This window comes from Ranitomeya variabilis, chromosome 3 (assembly GCF_051348905.1).
Source record: "Ranitomeya variabilis isolate aRanVar5 chromosome 3, aRanVar5.hap1, whole genome shotgun sequence".
Lineage (NCBI taxonomy): Eukaryota > Metazoa > Chordata > Amphibia > Anura > Dendrobatidae > Ranitomeya > Ranitomeya variabilis.
Genome location: NC_135234.1, coordinates 98,511,025 through 98,538,837, shown reverse-complemented (window position 1 = coordinate 98,538,837; position 27,813 = coordinate 98,511,025). Strand labels below are relative to the sequence as shown.

The following is a 27,813-nucleotide window of genomic DNA, read 5'->3' as shown; positions in this document are numbered from 1 at the left end:
TTGCGTTTGCAGAGCCCCTGATGTGCCTAAACAGTAGGAACTCCCCACAAGTGACTCCATTTTGGAAACTAGACCCCCAAGGGAACTTATCTAGATGTGTGATGAGCACTTTGAACCCCCAAGTGCTTCACAGAAGTTTATAACGCAGAGCCGTGAAAATAATAAATGTGTTTCCTTTCCTCAAAAATATTTTTTTAGCCCAGAATTTTTTATTTTTGCAAGGGTAACAGGAGAAATTTGACCCCAAAAGTTGTTGTCCAGTTTCTCCTGAGTACACTGATACCCCATATGTGGGGGTAAACCACTGTTTGGGCACATGCCGGGGCTCGGAAGGGAAGTAGTGACGTTTTGGAATGCAGACTTTGATGGAATGGTCTGCGGGCATCATGTTACGTTTGCAGAGCCCCTGATATGCCTAAACAGTAGAAACCCCCCACAAGTGACCCCATTTTGGAAACTAGACCCCCCAAGGAACTTATCTAGATGTGTGGTGAGCACGTTCAACCCCCAAGTGCTTCACAGAAGTTTACAACGCAGAGCCGTGAAAATAAAAAATCATTTTTCTTTCCTCAAAAAAGATGTTTTAGCAAGCAATTTTTTATTTTCACAAGGGTAACAGGAGAAATTGGGCCCCAATATTTGTTGCCCAGTTTGTCCTGAGTACGCTGGTACCCCATATGTGGGGGTAAACCACTGTTTGGGCGCCGTCGGGGCTTGGAAGGGAGGGAGCACCATTTGACTTTTTGAACGCAAGATTGGCTGGAATCAATGGTGGCGCCATGTTGCGTTTGGAGACCCCTGATGTGCCTAAACAGTGGAAACCCCTCAATTCTAACTCCAACACTCACCCCAACACACCCCTAATCCTAATCCCAACTGTAGCCATAACCCTAATCACAACCCTAACCCCAACACACCCCTAACCACAACCCTAACCCCAACACACCCGTAACCCTAATTCCAACCCTAACCCTAATCCTAACCCTAATCCCAACCCTAACCACAACTGTAACCCCAACACACCCCTAACCCTATCCGTAACACTAACCACAAGCCTAATCTTAACACTATTTCCAACCCTAGCCCTAATTCCAACCCTAACCCTAAGGCTATGTGCCCACGTTGCGGATTCGTGTGAGATTTTTCCGCACGATTTTTGAAAAATCTGCAGGTAAAAGGCACTGCGTTTTACCTGCGGATTTACAGCGGATTTCCAGTGTTTTTTTGTGCGGATTTCACCTGCGGATTCCTATTGAGGAACAGGTGTAAAACGCTGCGGAATCCGCACAAAGAATTGACATGCTGCGGAAAATACAACGCAGCGTTTCTGCACGGAATTTTCCGCACCATGGGCACAGCGGATTTGGTTTTCCATAGGTGTACATGGTACTGTAAACCTGATGGAAAACTGCTACGAATTCGCAGCGGCCAATCCGCTGCGGATCCGCGGCCAATCCGCTGCAGATCCGCGGCCAATCCGCTGCAGATCCGCGGCCAATCCGCTGCGGATCCGCGGCCAATCCGCGGCGGATCCGCAGCCAAATCCGCACTGTGTGCACATGCCATAACCCTAACCCTACCCCTAGTGGAAAAAGAAAAAAATATATTTTCTTTATTTTATTATTGTCCCTACCTATGGGGGTGATAAAGGGGGGGTTTATTTATTATTTTTTTTATTTCGATCGCTGTGATAGAACCTATCACAGCGATCAAAATGTACTTGCAACGAATCTGCCGGCCGGCAGATTCGGCGGGCGCACTGCGCATGTGCCCGCCATTTTGGAAGATGGCGGCGTCCATGGAGAAGATGGATGCACACCGGGAGCCTCGGTAAGTATAAGGGGGGGGGGGGGGAGATCGGGGCACGGGGGGGGCGTCGGAGCACGGTGGGGTGGCATAGGTGCTCGGGGGGAGCGGACAGGAGGACGTGGGAGCGGAGCACAAGACGGAGGGGAGCGGAGCACAGATCGGTGGCTTGGGGGGGCGATCGGTGGGGTGGGGGTGGGGGTCACATAAGTGTTTCCAGCCATGGCCGATGATATTGCAGCATCGGCCATGGCTGGATTGTAATATTTCACCAGTTTTTTAGGTGAAATATTACAAATCGCTCTGATTGGCTGTTGAAAGTGAAACAGCCAATCAGAGCGATCGTAGCCACGGGGGGGTGAAGCCACCCCCCCTGGGCTGAAGTACCACTCCCCCTGTCCCTGCAGATCGGGTGAAATTGGAGTTAACCCTTTCACCCGCTCTGCAGGGACGCGATCATTCCATGACGCCACATAGGCGTCATGGGTCGGATTGGCACCGACTTTCATGACGCCTACGTGGCGTCAAAGGTCGGTAAGGGGTTAATGCATTACCCCTGTCCTCGGTCATCCAAACCAACAGCTCTAAATGCTGCACTGTATGAAATTATGTGGACTACTAGATGGAACATTTTTCTATTGGATCTCAAATTCCCTTTTTACCAAAAATGCATGAAGAACTGCAAGCGCAGTGTTCCTATGCTGGGCATCTCACAAATACACTAACAAAATGCCACAAATGACCCCCAGTCATAGAAGATCACTATTGCTTTTCTTATTCTACACTATCCCGGTATCCTTATCATACACCAGTCATGAGAAGTTACATGCGACGTATTATACATCTACTATCTGAATATCGGAGCTGGAGCTGACACTCAATGCACATATGCCTTTTTTTACCTGCTCACTATTCTGAATCTGGAATGGTTTTCTTTGTACCATGCCTCTCCATTCTGGATGTTTTGTCCCTCTCTTTCCTGTATGTAAATCTAGTACTGACAATCAAAGGGGCATGGCCCTCAACTTTTATATGTGGGTATATTCTTGGAGCCCACGCCCCATTGGCTAATAAGGCAAGATTTACATACAGAAAATAGGGGACCACATCTCCATAGTGGAGAAGCATAAGGACAATAACAAACCACCACCACCAGATTTAGGAGAACAGCCGCATGTACATCAAGTAAAATAATTACCTATTTGACAGGTCTTTCAGTGTGGACAGACATATTACTTAAGTCATTATCTCAGTAAATTAGAATAATTAACAAGAAACACCTGCAAAGGCTTCCTAAATGTTTAAAAAGGTCTCAATCTGTTTCAGTAGGCTCCACAATCATGGGGAAGACAGTTGACTTGACAGATGTACAGAAGGCAGCCATTGATACACTCCACATGGAGGGTAAGCCACAAAAGGTATTTTCAATGGGGTTCAGGTTCTGGTGGACGTTTGTGTACTGTTCTGTCACTGGAACCGAACGCAAGGCTAGCTTCACATACAGCAGGCGAGCCATGATGCAGCATGCGCCTGTACTTTGAAAAATTATTCTGTGCAGACAGAGTCACTTTAAATTTGCAGGGAAACCACTGTTACATTTGCAAAACATCATGCAAAATTAAGGAATTCTATCAATTCCGAAACCAGAGCCACAAAGAAACCTGCAACATGTATAAAAACACCTGTAGGGTATAATCTGTATATTAAGCTTAATTTACAGTAAGTTTGCAATAATGGAACCGTCTGGAGGATTTTACACCCCAAACTAATGTCATCTATGTAAAGTCGCTGCAATGCTGAGTATAGCCATATCTTTGTAGCAGAAATCTGCATATCCGTTTTGAAGAACTCCATCGCAAATTTATGCAAGTGAGGGGTTGGCACTGCACTTACAGTTCCCAGTTTTCTCTCCTTATTTCCCATCTCACGCATGACAGACGCCACTTTTGTCTCCCCTACTCGAGATGTCGCGCAGGTGCCATTGTTCTCTAAGGTGGCGACTACGCAGATCGATACTCCGGCTCTCACAATGTCATCAGGATGTCACTGTGCATACTCTGCTCCAGGGAAAGATGGCATCCTGGTGACATCTCGAGTGGGAGAGACAAGAGTGACCCGCCAGTTATTGATAGGGGCCGGCAGCGGCCGGGGGAAATAAGGAGAGCTGTGCAGTGCCAACGCCGGGCAACTGTGGCTCATTTGCGTGAAAATTTTCAGGTGGATTCCTGAAAATACCTAAACTAGGATTTCTAATGGTAAGGACTGAATCAACATTACAGCTAGTTTACATAGAGGACATTGGTTTGGGGTAGAAAAATCGGCTGACATGTTCGTTTTAAGCCAACCATAGGGATCAACATCATCCCAAAAACCTGAATTCAACTATTTCCCACTTATTGATCTACAATCTGCCAATTTGCAGTAAAACAGTTGTGCTTTTAGAGTTTTTTATTTTTGACTAGGAGACCGTAAAGTGTCATGTGAATGCACCCTTACTTGGCCATAACCTATATCCAGCAGATCAGTCCTATAGAGCAAGAGTAGCGGAAAGAGACCAGTCACTGAGGAGTCACAGTGAGAAGTCATAATTATATGGAAAAGAGGATTTCTAGGGAGGCAAAAGAAAGGTCCAGGGTTCTGAGCGATTCCTGCACAATTCCCAGCTGAATCTTCTGAATTCTAGATTTCTGGGTTATGTTCCCTGCTGTGACGTTTGCTTCATTTTTACTTCTTTGTGCTGCCGCTATACTATTCCAGGCATGTGATTGCTGTGCTAGAAGCAGTAGCTCACAAGTCTATTCAAGAGCCCGTGTTATACCAGCGGGAGACGCTGACAAGTAGAAAAGCAAAAGGAGGGAAAGGAGATTTCCAAAACAAAATAATTTACAATTTCAGTTCTGCAGAAAAGCTAAATTCTAATTCAGTGCAATTTGTAATAATAAAAAGCAGACGCCGATATCAGGGGCAGCGAAGTCATTACATTATTATGGGCTATTGTACAAGAGAAAACATCATATGATCATCAAAATTTGGATTCAACAGCCAAAATTCAAGTAAAGAGAAATTATAGAAAAAAGTAATATTAGTATATTATATAGGAAAACTACTGCAAGCACAAGGGGAAGAGTGGAGAATTATAAACAGCTGGAATCCCTCCAGTGCCTACTGGTTTTCACACATCTGCCCCAGTGGATTAATTGGTTTAGGAAACAAATTCTTGATATTTGGTAATACAGCTTTGCAATCATATTAACAAGTATTTATACAATGGCTACAAGATTCACATGGTGCCAAGGCAAAGTGGCATCCACCATCAGCAGGTACACCCTGACTACAGGTAGAAGCGGACATGTACTGAATGATTTATGTTCTCGTCAGGATGAGACAGAATTTGCTCCAAAGAATCGATCAGACTCACAATATTGATGGAAGCCTTACCTGGATGTATCGCAGAGCACTTCTCAGCACACTGAGGTTGGACGTCTTCTTGTCATCTACATTTGGGATGTTTCTTTTTAGCGTCTCAAAACATTCCTTAAGGTGTGCTCGTCTGCAAGAGAACAAAACGGATCATTGGTAAAACGATCACATTCTTACTATGTATCAATTCCAGGTAATCTGTTACAGCAAACAGAAAGCACGGTTCTAGGATTTTTTTGTGCACATCATTGCATAATGTCATTGTTCCTGAACATTTCCCCCGATATTAGACTGAAGTGCTGTGTACGTGTTCTGCAATCTTCTGGCACCTACTGTTTGCTGAAAAGATTTGATCTAAAAGAACAATGCCTGCACAGGAAGACATGAAGACCACATCTGTAGAAAAATAGTGGTCACCAAGAAGGAGAGTCATAAGGTTGCTTGGAAATGCAAAGTACTGAGGCCTGCCAAATACCAGCATACGTACATAAGAATCCCTGCAGCATAAGGCAGGGAAACGCTCTATTGGTGAAAAACATCTAAGCTTTAACAGAGTTTAAGATAAGGATGCAAAACATGTTCTGGTCTATGGGCCCCGATGTCAGATTAGACCCATCTGTAGACCTACAACTAACGTATCCCAGCATTCTGCACACTATTTTAATTTAAAATACACTGCTCAAAAAAAAAGAGGGAACACTAAAATCCCACATCCTAGATATCACTGAATGAAATATTCCAGTTGTAAATCTTTATTCATTACATAGTGGAATGTGTTGAGAACAATAAAATCTAAAATTTATCAATGTAAATCATAACTAATATCCCACGGAGGTCTGGAGTTGGAATGATGCTCAAAATCAAAGTGGAAAATGAAGTTACAGGCTGATCCAACTTCAGTGGAAATGCCTCAAGATAAGGAAATGATGCTCAGTAGTGTGTGTGGCCTCCTTGTTCCTGTATGACCTCCCTACAACGCCTGGGCATGCTCCTGATGAGGCGGTGGATGGAGTCCTGAGGGATCTCCTCCCAGACCTGGACTAAAGCATCCACCAACTCCTGGACAGTCTGTGGTGCAACGTGACATTGGTGGATGGTGTGAGACATGATGTCCCAGATGTGTTCAATCGGATTCAGGTCTGGGGAACGGGCGGGCCAGTCCATAGCTTCAATGCCTTCATCTTGCAGGAATTGCTGACACACTCCAGCCACATGAGGTCTGGAATTGTCCTGCATTAGGAGGAACCCAGGGCCAACCGCACCAGCATATGGTCTCACAAGGGGTCTGAGGATCTCATCTCAGTACCTAAAGACAGTCAGGCTACCTCTGGCGAGCACATGGAGGGCTGTGCAGCCCTCCAAAGAAATGCCACCCCACACCATTACTGACCCACTGCCAAACCAGTCATGCTGAAGGATGTTACAGGCAGCAGATGGCTCTCCACGGCATCTCCAGACTCTGTCACGTCTGTCACATGTGCTCAGTGTGAACCTGCTTTCATCTGTGAAGAGCACAGGGCGCCAGTGGTGCATTTGCCAATCCTGGTGTTCTGTGGCAAATGCCAAGCGTCCTGCACGGTGTTGGGCTGTGAGCAAAACCCCCATCTGTGGACGTCGGGCACTCAGACCATCCTCATGGAGTTGGTTTCTAACCGTTTGTGCAAACACATGCACATTTGTGGCCTGCTGGAGGTCATTTTGCAGGGCTCTGGCAGTGCTCCTCCTGTTCCTCCTTGCACAAAGGCTGAGGTAGCCGTCCTGCTACTGGGTTGTTGCCCTCCTATGGCCCCCTGCACGTCTCATGGTGTACTGGCCTGTCTCCTGGTAGCTCCTCCAGCCTCTGGATACTACTCTGACAGACACAGCAAACCCTCTTGTCACAGCTCGCATTGATGTGCTATCCTGGATGAGCTGCACTACCTGAGCCACTTGTGTGGGATGTAGAGTCCGTCTCATGCTACCATGAGTGTGAAAGCACAACCAACATTCAAAAGTTACCAAAACATCAGCCAGAAAGCATTGGTACTGAGATGTGATCTGTGGTTCCCACCTGCAGAACCACTCCATTATTGAGTGTGTCTTGATAATTGCCAATAATTTTCATCTTTTGTCTATTCCATTGGCACAACAGCATGTGAAATTGATTGTCAAACAGTGTTGCTTCCTAAGTGGACAGTTTGATTTCACAGAAGTTTAATTTACTTGGAGTTATATTCTGTTGTTTAAGTGTTCCCTTTATTTTTTTGAGCAGTGTAATAGAAATGTCCAGGTCACCCTCCCTGGGTCCAGCGCTGCGTCTGTGCTGCTGCTCTGGTGACTTAACCAGAGTGTAGCGACCTCCCTTCTGTAGACAATCACTGAGGGGCTTGCGATGTCTATATCAGCAGAGTCACTGAGCCTAGTGATTGGCTGCAGCGCTATTGATGGACATCATCACTGCACCAGTAGAGAGTCACCAGAGCAGTGGCAGAGCAACAGATGATGCGGGGAATGTGAAGTGTGAGTCGATGCAGATTTTATTATTTTGTAAGGCAGGCAAAGGCTGATGGCATGCAGAATGATGAAAGCTAAAAACACCATTACCTAGAGGCATTACTCTCTGGGAAATTTCTAACCTGTGAAAAGCATATGGCAGAAATGTCTGATAGGTGCCAGTCCCCGTTCTATTGCTCCAAGCTATTGGGTGCTTTCCCGCTAGCACACCAGAGAGGGAGGCAGCATGCATGCACTTCTCTCCATTGTAGTAAATGTGAGCTGCTGGAGATAGTAGCACTAATGTACTGCCACCTCTACAACTTATTTGGTCAGGAGACCCCCATTCCACCAACAGAGGGGGCTACACATTGCTCTACTAGCACTTACTTGTCCCTGCTTCCACACTACACGCCATCCTTCTAGAGTACATTAAATTCATGTGAGCATGTACAGAACATGTAGGTTACCAGATGGTTCGGGCTGCAGAAAATGGCATTGTAGAAAGACGGCCGTTTCGCGCTGCACGGCGCTTCAACGGGTCAATGACCCGTTGAAGCGCCATGCAGCGCGAAACGGACGTCGTCTACACTGGCTCGCACATCCCAGTAACCTGGCCATGACATTTTAAGTAATTGAATAAAGGAAGAAGTTTTAAGGACTGGTGAGTGCTATCTGCAATTTCTATTCTTTTCACCGCATAAACGGTTTTAAGATTGAGGTTTGAAATAAGAGATCCTTTCCCTGGGAGATGCTCCTAAGGGTTCTGGCAGCATAAATCCCCTAACAAGCTGCTGTTCTCTTATCACAAGGCTGTGCCGTCACTTTATGACTGGTATTCATCCAACCCGATTGGGAATGGCCAGTTTCTCATAGTTCGCAGCCATTTTACAGGTAAAATAAAACTGAATGGGACACCTCACTAAACCAGCTGTGAGGCACCTCCATTCTCAAGATCTGTGGGGGTCCCATAGGTCAGACACCACCAATCTAAGTGATGGTGTATCCCAGCCTAGAGATACAGATTCTACAAAGTCATGCAATGCAAACAAAAATACGCAAGCAAATGTTGCAGTTGTGTCAGACATTTATCTATTGCCAAAATTAAGTCAAGATGCTTCCAAACAAGTTTACATACGAGTGTACATCTCCAAGCCGTGAAGTGGTCGCTTTCTATTTTTCATCTAATAAAATAACTGAAGTCTGATCAATTTATCGGAGATGCAGTTATTAGGAGGCTGAAGTATTACGCCATCTGACCGATCACTCCTAATCACTAGTAATCTTCATCTGTCTACATGCTCTTTCTTGTATGGTCTGCTGGACCAGAATTGAGGAAATCGAGCATACGTTCACAATGAAACACCAGGTTCCCTATTACACAGAAATATAATCTATTAAAAAAACTTTTTAAATATTGAGCAGCTATATAAATACATGTTAATGTGCAGCCAAGATCCACAATTTTGCTGGTTGTCATTGGAAAGTGTCGACGAACCCATGAATAGATAACATTCATGGAAGATTAGATGAACTCAAAAACTACAAAATGTAAAGCTCTTCATTTCTAAGGACTAACGAGGTACACAGATAGATTTCTCCTGTAGCTTGTACCGCAGTGGGAGAGTTACTGTGGCTATACACCCTCCATGAACCTTGACAGACAGCTGTAGACCCCTCTTCCATTAATCGTGGTCGATGCATGCTCCGAAGCCTACAGAATTGTGAATTCAACACAACTTGCAATAAGTAGCACAAGGTATTTGCACAGTCAACTTTGTATACAGATGAATGTTATACAAGTTATCAAAAGTTGAACACATATAATTACTTCTATCAGTCACTTTCCAGGAAGACAGTTGTCTTCCACGTGTCCGGAGGCAACAGTCCGCAGAACCCGAAACCTACATCCTGGCTTATGGTACTGGTAAGAGCTACTTGAAGCAATTAACGCCTAATAAAACGAACTATAAAAATGTTTATGTGGCAATTACGGCCTCAATAAAAAAAATAAAGTAAAATAAAATTTTTAGACTACAAAATCCGATTAAGTGCCTTGAGACCAAAGCCATACTAAATATTAAATTAATCGGTTAACTTGGAGTTAAGTTAGATAAATACTGCATAAGTGGTCTAGGGAGTTGGTACAGAAAGGAGAGCGCCAGGGCTAATTACATACCTGTTTTTCTCCAATTTATTATGAACTTCCCGAGTGCCAGCCCTGCAGGCAAAAGAACAAAAGCGGAAAACAGATTATATAATCCACTAGTTTATTGCCTTACACTCATTTACGTAAAAAAAAAAAAACTCCAGAAAGCAAAAATATATAAACCCACAGATCAATGATGCTACACTGTGATTATAGGTCCAGTTGCCAAAATTGATAACTATTCTGTATGGTAAAGGCTCCATAAAAAAAAGATGAGCTCATAACCTACCACTATATATAGCGCTCATAGTTCACTCCTATTTTAGAAAGGGCTGTATTCTGACAAAAACTAAATTCAATAGTCTCATTTTTTTATTTTTTTTTCCCACAAAATTAGCCAATAGTTCTAATAAATGATCTTGGAAAAAAAACAAAGCAATGTAAAGCACGGAATCCTTTATGTGGAGAATCACATTCTGCCAGGCAAAGTGTATACAAGGAACCAAAATACTTACAACATGAATATAAAATTTATCCTAATTAATTGAAGGGGAAATAATTAGCAGATGTGCCGTTAGAAGAAACGGATATTTAAAGGTAATACACCGAATATACAGATATTTCCAAAAATCAATAGAAACATGTTAAGATTAGAAATGTTCTAATATACCTTACTAAAGAAAAATGCCCATTTAACTACTTATCAGTCTCCTCTATATTCATTATTCAAATCTGTCTTCAATGAAAACAGGTCCTCAATTCACTGAGGAATCAGATTACAGTTGCTGCCTCTCTAAGTCTATGGAGAGGTGGAACAGGAAGAGGATGAAGGGGATTAGTGAGAGAGACAGAGGGACAACTTGTAGCCTGCAATTCTGAGCATTTTTCGCTCATTGCCAGAAATAGTGCTACTCCTTTTAGACAACCTATTCTGAAAAGTCACTTGAAACAACAATTACACTTTAATGCTACTTACATCCAAGTAGAGTCAAGAGGATAGAAGCTGAACCAAAATAGGGCACCAATACCAACTCTGTAAATGTGTCTACTATTACCTTAACTCTCAGCTTGAAATATCCCAAAATGACAGATGCAAGTTGACCTTCTTTGAAAACAATAACATTATTGTGTTACTCTATCAAGGAGTAACACAAATATTTTGGGGCCAATGCATCAGTTTGTGCCAGAAATTGGCAGTAAAAATGGACGGCTGAAAAATATTTGAGCCCATTGCATTTTGTGATTTTTGGCATTTTTAGGCCAATTTTTTGAAAAGAGGGTGAGGTTTGTGAAATAGGAGGAATGGTCAAGTGTGGTCAACAAATTCATCATAACAAATGACGCGGCAGCTGAAATGTGTACGCAATTCATGAAGAGGTGCATATTACTAGGGGACTCTTCATCAGGACTAGAGTACAAAACACGGGACTTGATGAATCCGCTTTTTTTAAAGCTGGTTAACTTGTATCAGTCATCACATACATTACAGACTTATATACTACTCATGTGTATTAGCTGGAGTCCAACCACCCTAACCTCCTCATAGCCTAAACATAGAACCAGTGGCACTAAAACATTGTCCTACCAAAAGTCAGACCATGCAGCCCAGGGACCAAAAGCTAAGTGGAGCCGACAAAAGACAAAGTGGCACAATACTTCATAACTATTGTCAGGTTATGGTTTTTGGACCCTACCGATCAAATGCTGAGGACATATGTGACAGGTGGATCTTTCAAAAACTGTGGGATGTGAAACTTTGTTATGATATGATATGGGAACAGATAATGAAGCAATTTTGAGCTTTTTATCACTAGTCAGACAGAAGGACACGTACGCCTACATTTCTTATACACTTGAAGATTATGGAATCATCTGTGATGCATCTAAGATCTTAAAAATGGTTAGTTCAGAGTAACACCAAAAACACTAGTTTTGGTCCTAATGAGGAAGTTCTTACCCTCCAGGTCGTCTTCGCTGCTCATTCGGCCTTCCATCATCTACTGAAGATAGTCTAAGAGCACCCAAGGGTTGTGCTGGAGGCTGCTGCTGCTGTGGGTGCTGTAGGGCTGCTGGCTGGGGCTGTATTGGTTGCTGCTGCTGTTGTTGTTGCTGCTGTTGCTGCACAATGTGGTGGTGTGTTATTGCCAGTACAGGGGTTGAGTAATGGTGCAGCTGCTTAGGACTTCCTACACTCAAAGGTGTTGTCTTGATCTCTGGGAGTCCGGGACCTGGTGGTCGCTGGATGACAGGAGCCAGGGATACATCTTTGTTGATAACAGGCGGGTTGACAACAGGTGGCTGACGATGAACAACAGGAGGTGACAAAGATGTTTGGACTACTGGTTGAGGAGTGCTGGTTACCACAGGAAGGGGAATGACGGCTACTGGAGTAGGTAGGGGAGGAGGTGGGGGTGGAGGAGGTGCAGGTGCTGGTGGAGAAGCAGGATCAGGAGGGGCCTGGTTTACCAAGTCTTCTGTTTGAGAAATGATGTCCTCTTCTTCCTCCTCTTCTTCCTCTTCCTCCTGTTCCACCAAAATCTTATCATTTTCCTCTGCAACGAAAGGGTGAAAATGAAATTAGAGCTCTGTGACCTTTCATGCATTACTGTTAATCCGCCGAATGTTTCCCACTTGACCTCTGAACAATTTTAGCTATGTAGAAAGCAATGTGTATCAGGTGGTTCCGGGAATTACAACCCTGACAGATCCCATGCAGAATAATGACAGTCAGAATAAAATTTATGTCTACAAAGCTGTAAAGTAACACAAAAAAGTAATAAAGAATTTCATTTTAGAATATTAGTTCTGTGTAGTAGAACAATGCAACTGACTGGGTTATCTGAGACTTTTTTTTCTCATGGGGCTAAGAACAGACTGGCAGGTAGTTGCTAACTATTTGTCTGTTCTGCCCGGCGCCGGCTAAGAGCAATGCTAAATCGGTCCTGCCGGCGATTCTGTTGCTTCACACTAACAAAGCAGCTCTTACTCTTCTGGGCTGCTCTGTCGATGGGGCGTGGCTGCCGGCATCACTTGGATTGACAGCTGGCTCCCCGCAGATATGCAGCGGGGAGCTGGCTGTCAATCAGCATGACATCAGCAGTCACGCCTTGTTAGCAGAGCAGAGTGGAAGAGAAGCAGCTGCTCTGTCGACATGTCTCCGGACGGCACAGAATTGCCAGCAGATGTCGTCAGTGACTACTCTGAGCTGGCAGAGATTTTCACCAGGCAGATAGTTAACGACTACATGCATATTGCATATAAGTAATTATACACATAAAAAAATGTAAATGGTCCTGGATAAGCCTTTTAAATATTGTAGGCTTATCTATTGACGATAAAAAAAAAAAAAGACAGACTGATATATGGTGCTGGAGAAGGATGTTATGAATATTATGGCTGACAAACAGATCAAATAAATCAATTTTCGATCACCAAGCTACTATGGATGCATCATACGAAGAGAGCAATCACTGGAGAAGGACATCATGAAGAAACAAGGCGACCCAAAGGCGGAAAAGACCCTGGTGGACCTATCTAGGCTTGCACAGGATCGATCCTCCCACAGATCGCTCATCAATCAAGTCAAGATCGAGCCAAAGACCATTAATGAAAAAAATAAAAAACACCCCTCCTAATTGTTTACAGAGGCACAGAGGCTTGTCCAATGGAAAGGAGCCGTCTGCTTCTGAAGGTGACAAGGGGTTAAGCCCGACCTTAAAACAATGGCGGCCTCTCTTAAGGATATTTAAAGAACAGCTAAACTTTGGCTTATTCCCATCTTCACAAATGTGGATTGTTGGATTGTGCATCTAAATACAATTTACTGCTCATTACAATTTTCAGCCGTTTTTAATATATTATTGAAATGAATAATAGGCCGCAGGGAGACGAGTAGACGTGTTCTCGCTGTTTGAACAGCAGAGGCACAAAACTTATTCAGATAGGTTGTGATCCACTTCAGCGAGCACTTCGTCATTGGCATAGTAACCGTGATGTGGATTGAGGGAGGAGGAGACTTCCAGATCTCCTTCTGAATCTCAGCTAATACATAACACATGGTCCTTGCAGAGGAGGAAAAATAGAGTTGTGTGCCAGCAAAGCCATTTGTAGTTTCTCCTTCACATGCAATGATTAAATTAAATGGTGGTTGCCCAGTTAGTCAGTATGAGCCGGAATCACATCTTCTGCATCTGCAGAGGACTGTAAAGAGTAACCATCGTTTTATTTCATAAGTCAATAGTGCACATGGAAAAAAGCAACTTCGTCAAACAGTCGCGAGACATGTAGCCGCGGCGACTCAAGCATATTTTTTGAGCACGCCAAAAATACTCAATTAGAACACAAGCATGCTCAGATAACACCTTATCCGAGCATGCTCGCCCATCACTATTCCCAGGTAAAATACAGTTATATGAAAAAGTTTGGGCACCCCTATTAATCTTAAGCTTAATGTTTTATAAAAATTGGTTTTTTTGCAACAGCTATTTCAGTTTCATATATCTAAAAACTGTTGGACACAGTAATGTTTCTGCCTTGAAATGAGGTTTATTGTACTAACAGAAAATGTGCAATCTGCATTCAAACAAAATTTGACAGGTGCATAAATATGGGCACCTCACCAGAAAAAAGTGACATTAATATTTAGTAGATCCTCCTTTTGCAAAAATAACAGCCTCTAGTCGCTTCCTGAAGCTTTTAATGAGTTCCTGGATCCAGGTATTTTTGACCATTCCTCTTTACAAAACAATACCGAGCATGGACAGCCCTCTTCAAATGATCCCACAGATGTTCAATGATATTCAGGTCTGGGGACTGGGATGGCAATTCCAGAACAGTGTAATTGTTCCTCTGCATGAATGCCTGAGTAGATTTGGAGCGGTGTTTTGGATCATTGTCTTGCTGAAAGATCCATCCCCTGCGTAACTTCAACTTTGTCACTGATTCATGAACATTATTGTCAAGAATTTGCTGATACTGAGAGGAATCCATGCGTCCCTCAACTTTAACAAGATTCCCGGTGCCAGCATTGGCCACACAGCCCCAAAGCATGATGGAACCTCCACCAAATTTTACTGTGGGTAGCAAGTGTTTTTCTTGGAATGCTGTGTTTTTTTGCCGCCATGCATAACGCCTTTTTGTATGACCAAACAACTCAATCTTGGTTTCATCGGTCCACAGGACCTTCTTCCAAAAAGAAATTGGCTTCTCCAAATGTGCTTTTGCATACCTCAGCCGACTCGGTTTGTGGCGTGCTTGCAGAAACGGCTTCTTTCGCATCACTCTCCCATACAGCTTCTCCTTGTGCAAAGTGTGTTGTATAGTTGACCGATGCACAGTGACACCATCTGCAGCAAGTTGATGCTGCAGCTCTCTGGAGGTGGTCTGAGGATTGTCCTTGACTGATCTCACCATTCTTCTTCTCTGCCTTTCTGATGTTTTTCTTGGCCAGCCACTTCTGGCCTTAACAAGAACTGTACCTGTGTTCTTCCATTTCCTTACTATGTTCCTCACAGTGGAAATTGACAGGTTAAATCTCTGAGACAGCTTTTTGTATCCTTCCCCTGAACAACTATGTTGAATCATCTTTGTTTTCAGATCATTTGACAGTTGTTTTGAGGAGCCCATGATGCCACTCTTCAGAGGAGATTCAAACAGGAGAGCAACTTGCAAGTGGCCACTTTAAAGGCCAACTTGCAAGATTGCCTTGTGCAGGCATGTACTACGGAGGACAGAGAATGAACTTCAATCCAATATTGCAGCCAGCGGGTAAGGAAAGGGTGAATCAAACACCCGAAAACCCCGCCCATATGACTGAAAATTGTTCCCTCCAAATTCAGGTGACAGAGTCCCTTTAATTAGCTTTTCTCATGATTGCATACACCTGGCTATGGAGTTCAAAGCTCAATGAGGTTACAAAACCAAAAAAAGTGCTTTAGTAAGTCAGTAAAAAGTAGGTAGGAGTATTAAAGACAAGAAAATGATAAGGGTGCCCATACTTATGCACCTGTCAAATTTTGTTTGAATGCAGATTGCACATTTTCTGTTAGTACAATAAACCTCATTTCAAGGCAGAAACATTACTGTGTCCAACAGTTATTAGATAGATATAAACAAATAGTTGTTGCAAAAAAAAACAATTTTTATAAAACATTAAGCTTAAGATTAATAGGGGTGCCCAAACTTTTTCTTATAACTATTTATTGAAGACAGTACTTATGAAACTTTATGGGAAGAGCTAGAGGCAAGCGCAGACATTCTGCTTAAAGTTCTCCGACAGTTACTGTTTTCCATAGAACCTTATGAGCACCGTCTCAATAATTGGAAAATGTGAAGATAGATTTCCCCCATAAATTGAGAATTTTTAGAATGACCCACTCGGGAAAGAAGCAGATTATTCCAATAAGATGTATTACAAAATATTTTATTTTCACGTATACTATTGATTTCTTAAAAAAGAAATAATGTAAAAACGCCAGTTACTTTTTTATGGCTGTTGTTCTCACATGTGCCAGTTTCTTACACATTTTTTCTACTTTTATTTTTTTACTGTAGAAAATTGCCATTTGAAACAAAAAAAAAATCTAGCCCTATAACTAAAAATAAAGTACTAATGCAGTAAACATTATATCAACAAAAAAGTTGATGTCCAAATTAGTTGTTAGATACTGTATTGTTGTTTGTGTTGAAGACTATCCTCAGCACCTTTGCTCCCATAACAACACTTCTTGTCTTTTGTCCCTTGTGTCCTGGTGATTTAGTTATATCATAAAGACATTTGTACTCGTGCATAAGGCAGCAGAATGCAGAGATGATAAAAATACCACAAAAAGGAAGCAATAGCCAGTGTAGTAAAACAGTCACAATAGCTGTAAATTAGCAACAAAATGAGGTTTGCCTTTAAAAACAAAAAATAAATGTATACATAATGTATCTATATCGTCAGGTACGGCCAATTATCACCAGTCCACAATATATCCACATGCTGTATTAGTAGGGTTTTTAAGCAGTTTCCGCCTTTATCGGGACACCCTTCCCCTGTATCCGGAACCAGGGCCGTCACCTCCTCCAAGCTTCTTGGCAAGGAGATCAGTGCCAGTCACCCACGGCGAGTCACTGGCACGGAAACGTCAGTCAGTCAGTCATGGTCAGGTGTTCCAGAACAGGACACACATTCTTTATGAACTTTTGTAACAAGAAAAAAAACTAAAAAACTTTGAATAGGATAAAAAGGAGACCATAGTTTTTTTTCACTAGGAGAATCAGGTTTCACCAATTTTCCCTAGAATCATTCTGACCGGTAGACTTTTCACAGTTCTTTGTATGTACTGGTCAAACAGCTGAAACTTGTATATTCTTTTCCACTATTTTGTGCTGGTTATTTTGATATATGACATGCCATATGTGATGCCAGGATGAGGAGGCTCGGTTTATGATAGGAGGGCTCTGTCATTATTTATGGGTGTTTACATTATACTTTTTTTTTTTTTTTTTTTACTGTTTTTCTTACGTCATCCAAAAGGGAATTTGTCTTTTATTTTTCTATTTATTTCCATTACAATTAGAGTTTTTTGACAAGTGAGAACTGTCACCGTCGAGCTGTTCTTGGCCTGGTGAGACACAGGGGCACAGTCATGTGACCTGGAAGTAGAGGCGGCACCTGCATTAATTACATGCTCATCTAGAATCTAAGGGGGGCAGTCATGTCAGGATAGGTAACATAGCGCCTTACAGCTGTTATTGCACAGTGCAGCAAAACATGGAGCTCTAGAAAAAGGTCCAGTAATGACCATCTAGTGAGGTATATTGGCAGCCAATTAGGGTTTTAAAGGGACCATTTCAGATGTGACCAGTTTTTCACTTCTGTTATTGCTGCTGCTCTCCAGAATGTTCAGTTTTACTGCACATTTAAATCCTCCATACGGTTCCAGAGATACGGGCCTTTACATTTAGTGCAAATTTGTACGGTCTTTTTCAATTGGGCGTGGCTGACAGGACCATTTGAGGGCGTGTCTTGAAGCTGCTCTGCATAATTACTCAGGGGCGGTGCTCACAGGGTACAGACCATACAAGTTAGGCTGCTTTCACACTAGCATTGTACGACGCACGTTGCAATGCGTCATTTTGGAGAAAAACCGCATCCTGCAAAGTTGCCCGCAGGATGCGTTTTTTTCTCCATAGACTTGCATTAACGATGCATTGCCACACGTCGCATCCGTCGTGCGACGGATGCATCGTGTTTTGGCGGACCGTCGGCACAAAAAAAGTTACATGTAACTTTTTTTGTGCATCGTGTCCGCCATTTCCGACCGCGTATGCGCGGCCGGAACTCCGCCCCCTCCTCCCCAGAACTCACAATGGGCAGCGGATGCGTTGAAAAACTGCATCCGCTGCCCCCGTTGTGCTTTTTTATCACAGCATGCGTCGGTACGACGCATTGCGTCGTACGACGCTACTGTGAAAGTAGCCTTAGCGGTACATCACAAGTCCATAACTCCTGAGCCGTATGGCGGATTTAGATAAAAGCTGAAAACTTTTCAGGCCCTCTTTACATAAAGGACAGTTGCACGATGCCCTACCATCCCAACAGAGAAGAGCTATAGAGTAGTGTGCCCTATTTGTGAATAGATGTGGCAGATTTGTCAAAATCTCTACAATTGTCCTAGTCATCTAATTAAAGGGGATGTCTGTGGCTAACATATTGATGACCTATCCTTAAGATAGGTCATAAATACTAGATTGGTGGGGATCCCACTCTCTGAACCCCACCGATCAGTTGAATTATTATTCCTATAGTGTGTGGAGGCGGCACAGCGTGGCTGCTCTCGGGTGTGGCACCTCATCTCCTATATGAATGGGGGATAAGGTGCCATACTCGGGAGAGGCCACTGAATGTATGAAGCTGCCAAGTACATGATTTTCTGCCACAGCTGAGGCAAATAACAGTCGATTGGTGGAGGTGCCACGTTACAGACCCCCAGCGATATAAAGTTGATGACCTCTTGTAAGGATCGGTTGTCAGTGTTAGACCTGGACATTTAACTCTTGCAGAAACCAGGGCTGTGGAGTTGGAGTCGGAGTTAGTTTTGGTTGGAGTCAGAGTCAGAAGAAATGTACCGACGCCGACTCCAGCTTTAAAAAAAAATGTATTAATATTTCATAATTGAACTTTCATATGAATTTTATAAATGTTACTCAAATATATATCTTCTAGCAAACTATGAACAGCTAAGCAGTTCTGATAAGCAGTTCTGCTGGAGATAGAGACATTTCTTACTTCTTGTGTGTCACTGTTCTACATTGCCCTTATCTAATCTTATACTTGGTTAACCTCATGCTGCCCCAACCCCCCTGCTTACAATGTATGAAACTGAAAGTGAAAATATGTTATGCATTATGCACAGTGTGGGGCGGGGCTTCCAAAGGTGGCTGGCCGCAATGCCCGCGCAGGCGCAGTCTGCAAGCCTGGCTGGGACGTCAGACGGCCAGAGCTTACTGCGTCTGCGCAGCACAGCAGTACACTGCGCAGGCGCCGTTTTTGAAACGATAACAGCGCTGAGGGGGCGGCGCCGAAAGCGCAGGAAGATTGGAGTGACGGCAGAGGAGCGGTTCGAGCTGGGGAGTGAGGACCCGCCTCCCTGGCTAGAGACAGGAATTGTGGCTAAGTATAAAAACACTTTATTTGGGGTGTACTTGAACTTAAAACTAAAAGAGCCACCTTGTTAGAATGCAGCATTACTGCTGCACAAGGTGGCTCTTTTAGTTTATAACGGCTGGAGGGGGGTGACAGTGGCCCTTTAACTGTGAGTACATGAGGAATAACAGTATTACTGAACACTATCAGTTGTACGACCTGGCAATAATTTTGTACAATTGTTTTTAGGAAAAACAATTGTCATTTGGATTGTGAATGCAGAATTAAAAACCTGAGAATGTCAAAGAAGCGTCACATTAAATCAGCTGTATTTGAACATTTCACCATCACTCAAGATAGAAAATATTATGTCTGTCAGTGTATGACAAATGATCCAGACGAAAACAAATGCTGTGAAGCCAAGATCAGTGCATATTCAGTCAAAAATAAAAATGCTCCTACCAGAGCTTCTAATCTAAAGAGACATTTACAGCGCTTTCATCCAGAAGTACTGAAAGCAGTGGATCCAAACCAATGAACCAGTGCCCAGCTCTTCCAGCCAAACAAAGGAGCAGAGAACTTTGCAGCCATCAGTTGCAAGATATTTTGTCAGTGACAAAGTTACTGTGACAATGACAGTAGATACATTTAAAAAACAGATCATAGAGCTTGTTGTAAAGGATAGTGTGCCTATTTCATTATTTTCACGACCAGCTTTTATGTGTCTGAATGGGGAAATGGCCCGCAAGCTTGGTGTTTCTCTGGAGAGAGAGAGTATTAGAAAATTAGTAATCGAAGAAGCTTTTAACCCCTTCATGACCCAGCCTATTTTGGCCTTAATGACCTTGCCGTTTTTTGCAATTCTGACCAGTGTCCCTTTATCAGGTAATAACTCAGGAACGCTTCAACGGATCCTAGCGATTCTGAGATTGTTTTTTCGTGACATATTGGGCTTCATGTTAGTGTTAAATTTAGGTCGATAATTTCTGAGTTTATTTGTGAAAAACACGGAAATTTGGCGAAAATTTTAAAAATTTCGCAATTTTCACATTTTGAATTTTTATTCTGTTAAACCAGAGAGTTATGTGACACAAAATAGTTAATAAATAACGTTTCCCACATGTCTACTTTACATCAGCACAATTTTGGAAATAAATTTTTTTTTTTGCTAGGAAGTTATAAGGGTTAAAATTTGACCAGTGATTTCTCATTTTTACAACAAAATTTACAAAACCATTTTTTTTAGGGACCACCTCACATTTGAAGTCATTTTGAGGGTTCTATATGGCTGAAAATACCCAAAAGTGACACCATTCTAAAAACTGCACCCCTCAAGGTGCTCAAAACCACATTCAAGAAGTTTATTAACCCTTCAGGTGTTTCACAGCAGCAGAAGCAACATGGAAGTAAAAAATGAACATTTAACTTTTTAGTCACAAAAATGATCTTTTAGCAACAATTTTTTTTATTTTCCCAAGGGTAAAAGGAGAAACTGGACCACGGACATTGTTGTCCAATTTGTCCTGAGTACGCTGATACCTCATATGTGGGGGTAAACCACTGTTTGGGCGCACGGCAGGGCTCGGAAGGGAAGGAGCGCCATTTGACTTTTTGAATGAAAAATTGGCTCCAATCTTTAGCGGACACCATGTCGCGTTTGGAGAGCCCCCGTGTGCCTAAACATTGGAGCTCCCCCACAAGTGACCCCATTTTGGAAACTAGACCCCCCAAGGAACTTATCTAGAAGCATAGTGAGCACTTTAAACCCCCAGGTGCTTCACAAATTAATCCGTAAAAATGAAAAAGTACTTTTTTTTCACAAAAAAATTATTTTAGCCTCAATTTTTTCATTTTCACATGGGCAACAGGATAAAATGGATCCTAAATTTTGTTGGGCAATTTCTCCTGAGTACACCGATACCTCACATGTGGGGGTAAACCACTGTTTGGGCACATCGTAAGGCTCGGAAGGGAAGGAGCGCCATTTGACTTTTTGAATGAAAAATTATCTCCATATTTGGCGGACACCATGTCACGTTTGGAGAGCCCCTGTGTGCCTAAACATTGGAACTCCTCCACAAGTGACCCCATTTTGGAAACTAGACCCCCCAAGGAACTTATCTAGAGGCATACTGAGCACTTTAATCCCTCAGGTGCTTCACAAACTGATCCACAAAAATGAAAAAGTACTTTTTTTTTTTTTTCACACAAAATTTATTTTATCTTCAATTCTTTCATTTTCACATGGGCAACAGGATAAAATGGATCCTAAAATTTGTTGGGCAATTTCTCCTGAGTATGCCGATGCCTCATATGTGGGGGTAAACCACTGTTTGGGTGCACAGCAAGGCTCGGAAGGGAAGGAGCGCCATTTGACTTTTTGAATGGAAAATTAGCTCCAAACGTTAGCGGACACCATGTCGCGTTTGGAGAGCCCCTGTGTGCCTAAACATTGGAGCTCCCCCACAAGTGACCCCATTTTGGAAACTAGACGTCCCAAGGAACTAATCTAGATGTGTGGTGGGCACTTTGAACCCCCAAGTGCTTCACAGAAGTTTATAACGCAGAGCCATGAAAATAAAAAATAATTTTTCTTTTCTCAAAAATGATTTTTTAGCCCACAATTTTTTATTTTCCCAAGGGTAACAGGAGAAATTGGACCCCAAAAGTTGTTGTCCAGTTTCTCCTGAGTACGCTGATACCCCATACGTGGGGGTAAACCACTGTTTGGGCACAAGTCAGGGCTCGGAAGGGAGGTAGTGACGTTTTGAAATGCAGGCTTTGATGGAGTGGTCTGCGTGCGTCACATTCCATTTCCAGAGCCCCTGATGTGCCTTAACAGTAGAAACCCCCACAAGTGACCCCATTTTGGAAACTAGACCCCCCCAAGGAACTTATCTAGATGTATAGTGAGCACTTTGAACCCCCAAGTGCTTCACAGACGTTTACAACGCAGAGCCGTGAAAATAAAAAATCATTTTTCATTCCTCTAAAATTATGTTTTAGCAAGCAATGTTTTATTTTCGCAAGGGTAACAGGAGATATTGGACCCCAATAATTGTTGCCCAGTTTGTCCTGAGTATGCTGGTACCCCATATGTGGGGGTAAACCACTGTTTGGGCGCACGTCGGGGCTTGGAAGGGAGGGAGCACCATTTGACTTTTTGAACGCAAGATTGGCTGGAATCAATGGTGGTGCCACGTTGCGTTTGGAGACCCCTGATGTGCCTAAACAGTGGAAACCCCTCAAATCTAACTCCAACACTAACCCCAACACACCCCTAACCCTAATCCCAACCCCAACCCCAACACACCCCTAACCCTAATCCCAACTCTAGCCATAACCCTAATCACAACCCAACCCCAACACACCCCTAACCACAACCCTAACCCTAATCCCAACCCTAACCCTAACCCTAACCACAACTTTAACCCCAACACACCCCTAACCCTAACTATAACCCTAACCACAAGCCTATTCTTAATCCTATTTCCAACCCTAGCCCTAATTCCAACCCTAACCCTAAGGCTATGTGCCCACGTTGCGGATTCGTGTGAGATTTTTCCGCACCATTTTTGAAAAATCCGCAGGTAAAAGGCACTGCGTTTTACCTGTGGATTTACCGCGGATTTCCAGTGTTTTTTATGCGGATTTCACCTGCGGATTCCTATTGAGGAACAGCTGTAAAACGCTGCGAAATCCGCACAAAGAATTGACATGATGCGGAAAATACAGCGCAGCATTTCCGCGCGGTATTTTCCACACCATGGGCACAGCGGATTTGGTTTTCTATAGGTTTACATGGTACTGTAAACCTGATGGAACACTGCTATGAATCCGCAGCGGCCAATCCGCTGCGGATCCGCAGCCAAATCCGCACCGTGTGCACATAGCCTAATTCTAACCCTAACCCTAACCCTAGTTCTAACCCTAACCCTAGTTCTAACCCTAACCCTAGTTCTAACCCTAACCCTAGTTCTAACCCTAACCCTAGTTCTAACCCTAACCCTAGTTCTAACCCTAGTGGAAAAAAAAAATATTTTCTTTATTTTTTTATTGTCCCTACCTATGGGGGTGATAAAGTGGGGGGGGGGGGTCATTTACTATTTTTTTTATTTTGATCACTGTGATAAGTTTACCACAGTGATCAAAATGTACATGGATCGCATCTGCCGGCCGGCAGACGTACTGCGCATGCGCCCGCCATTTTGGAAGATGGCGGCGCCCAGGGAGAAGACGGACCGACTTCGGGAGGCTCGGTAAGTATGAGGGGGTGGTGGAGGGGTGGATCGGAGCACAGGGGGGGTACCGGACAGAACGGAGGACTGGGGAGGAGAACGGGGGCGGTGGGGTGGGGCAGAACATGATTTCCAGCCATGGCAGATGCTATTGCAGCATCGGCCATGGCTGGATTGCAATATTTCACCATTTTCATAGGTGAAATATTGCAAATTGCTCTGATTGGCTGTTGCACTTTCAACAGCCAATCAGAGCGATCGTAGCCACGTGGGGGCAAAGCCACCCCCCCTGGGCTGAAGTACAACTCCCCCTCTCCCTGCAGATCGGGTGAAATAGGAGTTAACCCTTTCACCCGATCTGCAGGGATGCGATCATTCCATGACGCCACATAGGCGTCATGGGTCGGATTGGCACCGACTTTCATGACGCCTACGTGGCGTCAAAGGTCGGGAAGGGGTTAAACAAAAGGAAGAACTTAAAAAAGAACTCTCAAGGGACGCTTTCTGTTTCTTAAAATGGATGCCTGCACAAGCCACAGAGTGAACTATTTTGCCATCAATGTCCGATTTGTTTGTGACAAAAATGAAATAGTTACCAAGACATTGGCAATAAAAGACACCAAAGCTCATCACACCAGTGAGTTTCTCCAGGTCTTGGTGGAAAAGGTTCTGCAAGACTATGATCTTAAAAAAGAGCAAGTTCTTTCTGTCGTAACTGACAATGCTTCAAATATGATAAGTACTATTAAGCTAATGAATGAGAGTAATGATGGTGACCAGCAGCTAGAAGAACATTCTGGGTCCACAGACACAGAAATGTTTGAAATAGAGGAACACAGTATTGTAACTGAGGAGCAAACTGAAGTTGCTTCAGATGAACAGCAACATGATAGTTTAGATGATCTTGTTGAAACTGTGTCAATACGTTCTTTCATTCATCACATGCGCTGTGTTGTGCATACGCTACAGCTGGCTATAAGAGACAGTCTGCAAGAAGGACATGCTGCTGCACGGATTGGCAAGGTGAGAAAATTGGCTACTGTTGCCAGAACCCCTAAAGTTGACTCAATTTTGAAGAGACGTGCTGGAAAAGGGGCAATTATTGATCAAGCCACACGATGGGGCAGTACTTAATGATTCAGCGCTTGGTTGAACTGAAAACCTTTCTTGTAGACATGGCTAACCCTCAACTGACGCTAAATGAAAGTCAGTGGAATCAGGTGACTGAGCTGGAAAAATTGCTAGAGCACCCATTTACAGTGACTAAAAAATTACAAGCAGAGGACTTAACTCCAGGTATTTTCTTAAAGGAGTGGAAGAACCTGATGTTTCGCCTGTCCCAAAGAGGAGGGTTAATTGCAAGTGGCATTGCTACATCAATGAAACGGAGAGAGGAGCTACTATTACAAAATAACATTCTTTTGGCAGCTGTTTATGTAGACCCGATGCATCGGATTCTTCTAGATGATCAACAGCTAACTAAAGGAAAAGAAGCTGTTTGAAATAGCAGTAAGGATGAAAGGGTTGCAGAACAGTCAGGAGGAACAAGAAGCATTTGGTCGTCCTGCCACATCTTCACCCTCATCAACTGATGAAGAATTTAATTTAGAAAAATATTTGGATCACAAGGACCGTGCAAAGCGTTCCCGCATAGAAGAGTCATCCCCATCAAAGAACACAGCCAGTACATTTCAGCAGAATTTTTCATGTGCACTAAAAGAAATTGAGAAATTTGACCGTTCATCAAAAATAACAGTGCAACAAGCGATTCCTCTGTATCCTGACATTGTCAGAGATGTTGCCCGAGTGGTTACTGCTTTGCCACCAACCCAAGTTAGTGTAGAGAGGTTGTTCTCTGCTCTCAAAATAATTAGATCAGATTTGAGGGCATCCATGAAGGAGGATCTGACAGAGGCAATACTTTTTCTGAGGACAAATTTATAGATTTCTTCTTATTAACTGCATAACAGTGTTTATTGCATATTTACTTACAAGAGTTTATAAAAGTTTATAAAAGTTATTTGCTATATTCTAATTGTATTCTAATAAATATAGTTTTTGCTCTAAGTGGTCTGATTACTTATATGATGGTGAGAAACTGAATAAGTACGATGTTAATATTTTACAACAGTAAATTTATTGTTACGAATTGGCCATTTATGAAGGAGTCGGAGCCGGAACCTGATAAAATCCAGGAGTCGGTCGCAACTGTGGCTTACCGACTCCACAGCCCTGGCAGAAACTAATGTCTGCAACACATCTGCCACATCAGAGCACATCCTTACTGTTTTCTTAAGTACAAAGTGTTAAAGTTCAGGAATCTACAGGAATCCGAGTATCAAGGAAGGAAATGATGAGCGAGCTATTTATGGTGGAGAGGTTTCTGTGGAAATGTGCAGAACATTAGCGGAACAATCCACCGCTAACGAATTGGGTTTGCCAATTACAGTGAAATGGGAAATTGAGTATTTGATTCTTTATACTGAAGACTGAGGAAAATAATGGGACGTGAAAGCTTTGTACAATCCCCACATAGTGGTCCTGTGCACGAGCCTCAGCAGAAATCCCATTCACAAAGCTGGAAGCGGCCAGCTCCACAGGTCACGCTGCCATTCCACCACCGCTTCGCCCTGCAGGGTGGTGTGTGCGGTGCTGCAAAGTGGTTTGGACCTTCAAGGTTAAGTTCCCACAATGAGTTTTTGACTTTACGCATTTTCTCTGCGCAAAAAATGCAGCGTCTCACGTGTCCAGCAAAATAGACGGGATTTATAGAAATCTCATGGCCACTATTTTTTTTTAGCATCCGCAACTTGTCGATTTCTATCGCAAATAAACTGAGTTTTATGTGTGGATTTTCCCCATAGAATTGCACTAGTTATGGAACGCTTTATGATGACAGATGACATTCTGTATAGGAAGCAGATAACACAGGAATCACCATTCACTACAGGATCTGTTACCCTTTCTCCTCACAATGACCTTTGCTCTTAAAGGGGTTGTCCGATCCAAATCGTGGGTGATGGCAGACTTATGAAACCCCCCAGTGCACACACTGTGCGCTGCAAGGATTCACCAGTTTCGGACCTCTGACCGTACGGTGTGTATGAGTTATACATACTCCCGGCCAGTGGGCGCAGCCTCGCTTCATACAAGTGTATGGGAGTGAGGCCGCACCCATTGGCCCGGAGCATATACAACACAGACTTACTGATTTGGACTAGACAAGCCCTTTAATGGAAAATGCTCAGATTAAAAACTGTTCATGTGCCGGAATCATAAATGCTACACTGATAATTTTGTAGAAGGGTTCCAAAACTTGTATTAGAAAAAGGGGCCTTTAAAATATACAGTGCCTACAAGTAGTATTCAACCCCCTGCAGATTTAGCAGGTTTACACATTTGGAATTAACTTGGCATTGTGATATTTGGACTGTAGATCAGCCTGGAAGTGTGAAATGCACTGCAGCAAAAAAGAATGTTATTTCTTTGTTTATTTTTTTTTTAAATTGGGAAAAGTATTTTCAGAGGGTCATTTATTATTCAACCCCTCAACCCACCAGAATTCTGTTTGGTTCCCCTAAAGTATTAAGAAGTAGTTCAGGCACAAAGAACAATGAGCTTCACATGTTTGGATTAATTATCTCTTTTTCCAGTCTTTTCTGACTATTTAAGACCCTCCCCAAACTTGGGAACAGCACTCATACATGGTCAACATGGGGAAGACAAAGGAGCATTCCAAGGCCATCAGAGACAAGATCGTGGAGGGTCACAAGGCTGGCAAGGGGTACAAAACCCTTTCCAAGGAGTTGGGCCTACCTGTCTCCACTGTTGGGAGCATCATCCGGAAGTGGAAGGCTTATGGAACTACTGTTAGCCTTCCACGGCCTGGACAGCCTTTGAAAGTTTCCTCCCGTGCCGAGGCCAGGCTTGTCCGAAGAGTCAAGGCTAACCCAAGGACAACAAGGAAGGAGCTCCGGGAAGATCTCATGGCAGTGGGGACATTGGTTTCAGTCAATACCATAAGTAACGTACTCCACCGCAATGGTCTCCGTTCCAGACGAGCCCGTAAGGTACCTTTACTTTCAAAGCGTCATGTC

General features: G+C 43.2%; 1 protein-coding gene across 2 annotated transcripts in view; it reads right to left on the bottom strand.

The window, feature by feature from the left end:
• MNT (MAX network transcriptional repressor) overlaps positions 1–27,813 on the bottom strand; it is a 112,110-nt gene that overhangs the window by 35,881 nt on the left and 48,416 nt on the right. The window contains exons 2-4 of one of the 2 annotated variants that reach the window (XM_077294409.1): positions 11,805–12,399; positions 9,878–9,919; positions 5,245–5,356 (exon numbers count right to left, since the gene is read on the bottom strand). In XM_077294409.1, the coding sequence (XP_077150524.1) occupies positions 5,245–5,356; positions 9,878–9,919; positions 11,805–12,399 (749 nt within the window). The remainder of the gene's footprint in view (positions 1–5,244; positions 5,357–9,877; positions 9,920–11,804; positions 12,400–27,813) is intronic. The other variant, XM_077294410.1, reaches the window with a different exon arrangement.